Below are 9,537 nucleotides of genomic sequence, written 5' to 3'. Positions count from 1 at the left end.
CTCGCGATAATCAATGCACATCCTGAAGGTACCGTCCTTATTTTCACAAATAATACTGGAGCTCCCCAAGGCGAAGAGCTAGGACGAATAAAGCCCTTATCCAAGAGCTCTTGTAGTTGCTTAGATAGTTCCTCCAACTTAGTTGGAGCTAATCGATACGGTGCGCGGGCTATTGGTGCTGCTCCTGGAGCGAGTTCAATCTGGAATTCGACCTGGCGATGAGGCGGTAGCCCAGGTAAATCTTCAGGAAACACTTGAGGAAAATCGCGTACAACTGGGATATCCTCTATTCTTTTCTCCTTCATTGATGCATCAGTAACTAGTGCCAAAATGGCAGTGTGCCCCTTTCGTAAACACTTTTGGGCCTTCAGGAAGGAGATGATGCCAACCACAGCACCACTTTTGTCGCCTTGAACTTCGAGAGGTTCTTCACCAGAACGGGGAATATGAATGATCTTTTCTTTACATAGGATCTCTGCTTGCTGCTTGGATAACCAATCCATACCAATGACGATGTCGAAACTACCCAGAACTATAGGGATGAGGTCGATGGAGAAAGCTTGACCAGCGAGGATAAGATTACAACCCTGAACTATGTGTGTGGCCTCTAGATTTTTACCATTAGCTAACTCTACGACATGTTTGGTGTTTAAGGGAGTTGGTGCATGTTTTAACATTTGACTGACTTTAAGAGACACATAACTTGTATCCGCACCCGAATCAAACAATACAGTAACATAAAAGTCGTCAAGAAGAAACTTACCCATAACAACGTTGGGATCATTCCTGGCATCACCCTGCCCCAGCACAAATGCACGACCCCTAGCGCCGTTGTTCCCATCATTGTTGTTTCCCCCATTATTGTTCTCGTTGCCTTGGTTATTGTTGTTGTTGTTCTGGTTTCGGTTTAACTGAGGGCAGTGTCTTTTGAAGTGACCTTCAGCGCCACAACGAAAACATCCTTTGTTGCCCTGTTGCTGATTCTGCGGGGTTTGTTGCTGCTGCGGATTCGCAGGCCACGGGCTCTTACAATCCTTGGCCTCATGGCCCATCTTGAGGCACCTCTGACAGCGACCCTTGTTGCACTGGCCTCTGTGATGCCTGTTACAGTTGTTACACCTTGGGAGGTTCCCTCGATAACCACCCTGCCTGCGACTGCCCGAAGATTGCTGACTAGGGCTCTGATAGTTGTCAGTCTTCCGCTGCTGCACCTGAGACTGAACTGAAGCTGAACCTTTGCTGGAATCCCCCTCCCATTTTCTCTTGTTGTCACTAGGGGTAGCAGGAGTAGCAGAAGTGGTAACGGTAGCAGTAGCGCTGATGCGCTTAGGCAGCCTGTCTTGTTCCACTGCCTGATCCGTGAGGCGATGAGTAAGGCGCTGAATATCCTGAATGTTAGCAAGGTTGGCTGATGTCACGTGGCTTTGAATTTCTGGTGCCAACCCCTTGAGATACAACTCAATGCGTCTGATAGGAGGGTCCACCATAGTTGGACACAGAACGGCCAGCTCATTTGACCTTTTAGTATATGCCTCAATTTCCGACCCAGTCATCTTCAAATGAAAGAACTCCACTTCTAACTTGTGGATGTCGTCGCGAAGTTTTGTTATAGCATCTATAATTGCTTCTGGTTTAGGTTGTGCAGTATTCTCGTTTAATCAGCTCCTTGAAATCATTCCAAGGAGTGGCGTTAGCAGCTGCCAACCCTAAAATCTGAACTTGCGCGTTCCACCAAGTTAGCGCAATCCCTTCAAGAGTACCAGTGGCGTATTTCACCCTGCGAGTCTCAAGGCATTCACACATCTCAAATACCGACTCGAGCTTTTCGAACCAATGGAGGAGTCCAACCGCTCCTTCAGTGCCACTAAACGTGCTAGGACGACAGTCCATGAAGTTCTTGAAAGTGCAAACAGGTTGCTGAGCGGGTTGACCTAACGTGTATAAGAATAGGACAAGGTTAAACACAAGAGTTGGTTTAGGAATGTAGGATTTAAAGATCCTAGTATGAGTTACGACTGCAGGGTATACCTCCTGCGTGTGCAGCTGCAAGTGCCGCAGCAACTTGTTCGTTGATAAGAGCCGTCAACTGGGCTTGAGTCAAGTTAATTCGTCCAGCCATGATCTTCATAGCAAATGTAACATAAGTGAGAGAGGTTCGCGAATAGTGCGATGACAGAAGAGAGTAAGCACACAAGTGTTCTCAAGCAATAACAAATAGTGAGCAATGTAATCTAAGCATACCACGAGCAAAGTTCTATGTAATTCTAGCATGTAGGCAATAAACATAAACCTTATTACCTAGGATGTTGAGTCTTGCACATAGAGCGAGGCGTCGTTGTGGATCATTGAGCACTGTACTGGTTACAGTCTGGTTTTAATAAAAACGTTTTTCCCTTATTAAAACCGAGTTCTCTATAACCAATGGCTCTGATACCAATCTGTCATGTAACATTTGTGCTTGTAATCATTGTGAACAGTTCAAGTATCAATAAAATAATGTTATTTGATCCCAATGTTTGTTTGGTTGTGTTTTACATTTTTCATGTTTTGGCTTTTGTTCAAATTCAAACTCTACATCGCTTTCTAAGAGAATTATACGCAAACTGGTGCGTAAACGTACTCAGTTTAATACGGCAAATACTCCGGAACATCAACATATACTCAACGTACCTTAAACAACCTTTACATAACTTAGAAATAAGTTTTGAAGGCTTTGGTATAGCAAAAACAAGTTAATTCGCTTACAGGGACTAAACTTGACAAAACTGCGAAAGTATGTCAATTTGAACTGTAACGAACATTCCGGAACATGTCCATAAGTTAAACATACCATAAATATCCTTTACATAGCTTAGAAATAGGCTTTGAAGGGTTTGGTATGCTAAAATAAACTTTTGGGTCATTCAGGGACTAAAAGTGTCAAAAAGTGCACAAGTTTGCACTTTTGCGCATAACTTACGTTCTGAATACATCCGGACATCCAAAAATTTATGTAAGCATCCTTATATTATGCCTTAGTGTTTAGCATGAGAAAAATCCATTCGTCGCGTCATTTGGATCGTCTGTCGCGCTTATGCGCATTCCGTCGTAATTAAGCGAATATCGCGATCGTACGGCCAAACGAACCAACATCCCGAACATTTTTGAGCATGTTTCATGTCCACAATGTTTAGGCATCATTTTAGGGCCTTAAAGTTGGCTTTACGGGCCTTAAAAGTGTCAGAAATGGCTTAAACACGCAACAGGGACCAAAACTGTAATTTCTGAAACTTGGTGCAGATCAGAAGGGGCCAGGCGGCCCGCGTGAGTTCTGCCTGCATGTTGAGGCGGACCGCGTGAGGGTGTCTGACAGAAAATATTCTGCATTTAATGCGGTTTGGCCTTTCGTTCGATCAAGGGCCGATGCCCTTTCACCCTATTAAGAGCCAAGAGCCAATATCTGACTTACCACAAGAATTTGACAAGTGTACGCTCGAGATCGCGGCACGATATTCGATAAACGATCCTAACGGTTCCACTTTTCCTATAAATACCCCCCCCCCCTTTTGTGTAAAACCCCACAAGAATCAGATCTAAAGCTCTAAGTTGGAACCATTGTTTCATACCTGAGCTATTTGATCTAGATTAGCACTCGGGGACCCTCCGGAAGTCTTCTTTCGCTCTTTTATTCGCTTTTCGAGTCCGAAAGTCAACATTTTGTTGACTTTCTGCATTGACCAGCTTATGGTCGATGCGAAGTTCATGGAACTTCATAACGTGAGCGTGATCACGATGGTTATGGTCCATAGTGACCATACCTACTGATCACCACGTTATCTAGGCTCAGTGACGAGTCGTAGTTTCGGCCAAAATGGGCATTCTTGCATATTTTGTAACCAAACTACTCGTGGGCATCAAAGCCGTTTGTTTTGATGTCAAACCTGTTTTCTAAACTTAGTTAAGCATGTTCTAACATGCTTAGCTCGTCACGTTTAGTATAGTGCTTATATAGGGTCGTAAGGTAAGCGATCTAAACCATCGCTTATACTTTCGAACCCGACCCATTTGGTCGATCTTTAGGATCCGACCAAACACATTAATTGACCATAGCTATAACCTTCCGAGGTTATACCTTGTGGTCACGATGTTAGGCGTTCCGAACGCGTTCTACACGAACGACGCGTTAGGGTAGCATAAGCTACCTAAACAGGTCGTGATGGACCGTAAGCACTTAGGTTAAGTTTCATTTTAGCATGTAGGCTTTGTTAAACCATATTACACGAGTCTCCATACTCGTTTGGTTTACGAACCCGCGTACTATCCGATCCTTCCGATTTGGTCCGGTATATTAACATAGCTACCTATTAGGTGCCGTTTGATATCCCGTGATCTTTAGCATTATCTGGTTGTTTTTTTTGGGTAAAGGATTACCCCGATGATTCTATTAAAATGCAACCGCAATTAAGAACAAGTAGTGAGGATGTGTTCCACACTAGTTCATATACAGGACATGCCCCATATATGTAAAACAAAAACAACCAACCAAAGACCTATAATACCCCATAACCTAGTCTACTATACATCATGACACGACATCTAGTAGACAAAACAATGCAAACCACAAAACATAAACTCAGCCACCATCATCAAAAATAAAGTGGCCACAAAACCGCAGCCCTTTGGCCTTTCAAACACTCCAAAAGGGATAAATACGATGGCTTCTCTCTGGCGATTTTGGCGACTCCATCTGTGAAACCCTAGTTCTTGATTTCCAACCTTAATCGTGATTGATCTGGGTTAGGGATTGAGGTTTCGTCGTGCCCTCTGAGTAGGGTTACTAGATTTTACCTTGGTTTCTAGTCTTTTGATTTCTTGATTAAGGTTTTCTTTTGTTTCTGCTTAGGGTTTCTTGTGTATTGTCGCCGTGGGTTTTCGTTTTTTGGTTCTTAGTTCTACGTGTTTTTGCTTGCATGGTTTGCTGCTTCTTCTGCTATGGATTCAAGAAACATGTCTACTCAGGATGATCGTAACATGTATGCAACTTTTCCAAAGGATGATAGGGGAAAGCCGGTTTCTGTTGGGGGTTTTTCGTCGGTCAACTCTGGCGGCGATAAGGGTTTTGATGATTTAGGGTTTCGGTCGTTCGCGGATAGGATGTATGATGATGTTTTCATTACTTCGAAGCCTGTGGAGGTTCCGGATGTACGTAACAAAGCGTCCATGTTTGCTAAACCTCTGAACATAGATGGTAACCCGATAATGCCGAGGAGGGGTAGTCAACAACCGATTAATGTCATTGACGAATTGGAAAAGATCACCGTTCCGGTGGGGAATACAGATAGTGTTAAGGACCAGGAGATGAACACAAGGAATGTTTCTTATGCTGCTACGGTAAAGATGAATGCTACGCAGAAAAGAGAAGTTAAGTTCAGAAAGATGGATTCTGTGGAGAGGGTTGAAGACGCGGATGTGGTTATTCCGAGAGAGGTCGTCCGTCAGGTTCAGGAGAAATTTGAAAATGTTCTGTATGGATATTTTTTAGGTAATCGTCTCCCGTTTCCTGTCGTGGAGTACTATGTGAAGAATGTTTGGTCGAAGTTTGGCTACTCAAAACTTATGATGAACTCGGATGGTTTCTTTTTCTTCAAGTTCGACACGAAGGAGGGTATGGCCAAAGTACTGGAAGGGGGTCCATGGTTAATCAGAAAGGTTCCTTTGTTTTTAAATGTCTGGTCGCCATCAGTTAGTTTGAAAAAGGAGGGTATCAAAACTGTTCCGGTATGGGTTAAAATGTTCAATGTTCCGATTTCGGTATACACAGATGATGGTTTGAGTTTATTAGCGTCCAAGATAGGAAACCCGAAACACCTCGATGGCTACACGGTTGATATGTGTGCGGATAGCTGGGGAAGGAGCAGTTTTGCTCGGGCTCTAATTGAGATAGATGCGGATAACGAATTGAAAGATCATATTGTCGTAGCCATCCCGAAGTTGGATGATGATGGGTATGTTACGGAGCGGGTGAAAGTTGAATATGAATGGCAGCCACACCGTTGTTCTGTTTGCTGCATCTTCGGACATAATGACCAGACTTGTGTTAAGAATGTCCTTAATAAAGAGAAACAAGTGGTTATTGATGAGGAGGGCTTCACGGTGGACAAGAGAAAGGTGGCTCGGGGGGGAATGATGCACAAAAAGCAAAAGCCAAAACAGAAATTTGTTTATCGTCCTAAAGTGAACAAGTATGGGCCGAGTACGTCAGGCACGAAACCGGATACGGAGAAGGCTGCTAATGAAGGTAAGGTGCACACTCATAACCCTTTTGATGCTTTACATATGGTTGATGGGGACGTGGATGTCGGTGACACGGAAAAACTTGGTGATGGGAAATCGGGTAGAGTAGTTTTTAATGGGAAAGATCCTCGAGTGGATGAAGAGGTGGTGGAAAAGGTCCCTACTGAAATGGCTGAATTTATGCGAAGTGAGCGCCAAAAACAATCTGAGGGGGCAAGCACTCCCGGTCACAACGGTGTTAATGGATAGTTTGGCTGCATGGAACATAAGGGGTTTGAACCGACCCCTGAAACAAAGTGAGGTTCGGCTTTTAGTGTCTGAAAATAAACTTTCTGTTTGTGCTCTTCTGGAATCTCATGTGGATATTTCTAAGCTTGCTAAGGTGTGTAAAAATGTTTTCCGGTCTTGGAATTGGACATCGAATGGAGGGTTATGTGATCGAGGTACGAGAATTATTTTGGGTTGGAATGCCGATGTGGTTGATATTATGATCTTGGCCCAATCGGACCAAGTCATCCATGCTCAAGTCGTCTCTAAAGCTGATAATCAGTCTGTGTTTGTTTCGTTTGTGTATGCTAAGAATAAATATCAGGAGAGAAGAACGTTGTGGGAGGATCTTTGTAAGCATAAGGGGTTTTGTTATAACAAGCCATGGGTCGTAATGGGCGATTTTAATTCCGCGTTACATCTAGAGGATTCATTGAATGGTCCCTCCACTCCATCAATTGTTATGAGAGAATTTAACGACTGTGTTCAATATGCGGAGTTAATGGATATTAAGGGTCACGGTTTACACTACACATGGAACCAGAAACCATCGAATGGTGGTGGGAATGGTGTTGGGCTGCTTAAAAAAATCGACCGTGTGATGGGTAATATGAAGTTCTTGGAATTATTTAAGGATGCATATGTCTTGTATCACCCGTTCCGGATTTCTGACCATACCCCATGCATTCTTAAGATATCTCCTCCACCCAAGGTTCGGCCGAAACCATTTAAGTTTGCTAATTTTATTACCTCCAAGCCGGAATTCAGGTTATGCGTTGAAAAGGAATGGGCTAAGCGGGTAGATGGTTACAATATGTTTGCGGTTACCCAGAAGCTTCGGAATCTGAAGCCGGATTTGCGCAAAATTTTATTCAATCAGGGGAATTTGCATGATAAAGTGGCTGATTTGAGGAAGCAGCTTGATAATATTCAGATGCGGATTAATGACAATCCGCTTGATGCCAATCTTCGTAACATGGAAGCTCAATGTCTTAAAGAGTTTCAGATTGCGGCATATGATGAAGAATGCTTTCTTAAGCAAAAAGCTAAGGTGGAGTGGCTTTGTGCGGGTGATTCGAACACTAAGTTTTTCCATAATAGTGTTAAATGCAGGAACGCTAGAAATAAGATTCACACTATTAAGGATGTTCATGGGACTCGGTATGATGGGGAAGGCATTATGGACGCTCTGGTCGCTCATTATGCTAACTTCTTAGGTACTGAGGATCGGGTTGCCCCTATTGACTTGGATGACATTTGTGTTAATAAGCTAAGTAGTGCAGGTGCAACCAATATGGTTCGGCAAGTTACTCGAGAGGAGGTAAAAAATGCTATGTTTAGTATTGGTGTGAACTATACTCGGCAGGTTTAAACATCCCTCTCTCCTGGGCGATTTTTTTGTTCATCATGAACCCTAATTCTTCGTTGAGATTCGTTTGTATAACAGTCTGTGATTAGAGTTTGTTCTTCAAATCTCTATAACGAACTAGTTAGCAATAGTAATCAATCTGAAGTTAGGGTTTATTTTCGTTTCTTTCTCAATCGCCGCCATAGTTGCTGATTTGAGATTCTTTTCATATTAATCTGGTTGTTATTGGTCGCGGTTAACTGAGATTAATTTAGCTAGATTGATACACTGGATTAATGAGTTAAGGATTGATATCGGCGCTAGGGTTTCAGGTTTAGGGTTTCTGTTTTTCGTTTTCGTCGGCTAGAGTGGTTGTTTCAGTTGCTGTTACGTGTGCATGGAGGGTAGAAGTGATGGTACGATGGAGGATGGTATCCCTCCAGGGTCGGAAGAAAAATCACCACCTGTCTGTGGGATAGGGTTACGGGTGACGAACATCGAGGGGAATAATCTGTTCCCTAGACGAGGTATTTACTCTACCAACAATCATTCGGTGATTGATGGTTTGTTGGAAATCTCAAAACCTGTGGAAATGAAGTCTGGTTCGGCTTATGGAGGAAGTGTTATGGAGGCGGATTTCGATCCCCATGCAAACCCTAGGAATTCAGGAAAATATGGCTCGGCTTATGAAGGGAATGTCATGGCGGCTGATCAGGGTTTTATGGGTAACAAGAATACGGATGTGTCTAAACCTGCTTCCTACGCGGATTTGGTGAAAAATCAAAAGGTGCAACAAGTGAATTTCAGGTCTCTTGCTTGTTCGGTGCAACATGAAGATTGTGACATTGTTCTTCCTGTGGAATCTGTTCGGGTAGTTCAAGACAAGCTAGCGAATACCTTGTTTGGATATTTTTTGGGTGACCGAATTGCGTTCCCTGTAGTTGATTACTTTGTCAAGGTTAACTGGAAAAAATTTGGATTGCAGAAGTCAATGATGAACGCGAATGGTTTTTTCTTTTTTAAGTTCGAAGACCGGAAAGGGATGTTGGATGCTCTAGCTGCTGGCCCGTGGCTGATAAGATCGCAACCATTTTTTCTTCAAGAATGGACTCCTAATACCAAGTTAGAGAAAAAGGAAGTTAAGAAAGTTCAACTGTGGGTGAAAGTTCATGAAGTCCCGATAGCGGCGTACACGGAAGATGGCCTTAGTATGATTGCAACTACCATAGGTGAGCCGAAAATGCTTGATTCGTACACAACGTCTATGTGTGTAGATAATTGGGGTCGTAGTAGTTTTGCTCGGGCCCTTGTGGAGGTGACAGCGGAAAAAGAGCTTAAAGAAAGAATAACTATGGCGATTCCCAATCTGAATGGAGACGGCTTTACGAAGGAAACTATGTACGTTGAATACGAATGGAATCCTTTAAGATGCTCGTCATGTTGTGTCTTTGGTCACTCTAATGAGTCTTGTCCTAAGAAGCCGAAACCTGCTGTTCAAAAAGGTGGTACTACGATAGCTAATCAAGGTAGATCGAAGACAAAGTCTACTCCTAAAATTGATGATGATGGATATATGGGTGTGCATAACAAGAAAGTGGCCAGGAAAACGGGTATTAACATACCAAAACCGAAACCAAAGTTTGAGTATA

General features: G+C 43.1%; 1 protein-coding gene across 1 annotated transcript; it reads left to right on the top strand.

Annotated features, from left to right (window-relative positions):
- The first annotated feature begins 6,760 nt into the window (after nt 1-6,760).
- On the top strand, nt 6,761-7,912 carry LOC110891195. The gene has a single exon (XM_022138879.1). The coding sequence runs from the start codon at nt 6,761-6,763 to the stop codon at nt 7,910-7,912; it is 1,152 nt and encodes a 383-aa protein (XP_021994571.1).
- The last annotated feature ends 1,625 nt before the right edge of the window (nt 7,913-9,537 follow it).

This window comes from Helianthus annuus, chromosome 2 (assembly GCF_002127325.2).
Source record: "Helianthus annuus cultivar XRQ/B chromosome 2, HanXRQr2.0-SUNRISE, whole genome shotgun sequence".
Lineage (NCBI taxonomy): Eukaryota > Viridiplantae > Streptophyta > Magnoliopsida > Asterales > Asteraceae > Helianthus > Helianthus annuus.
Note: the sequence above shows the minus strand (reverse complement) of the source record. Positions and strands in the feature narration are given on the sequence as shown.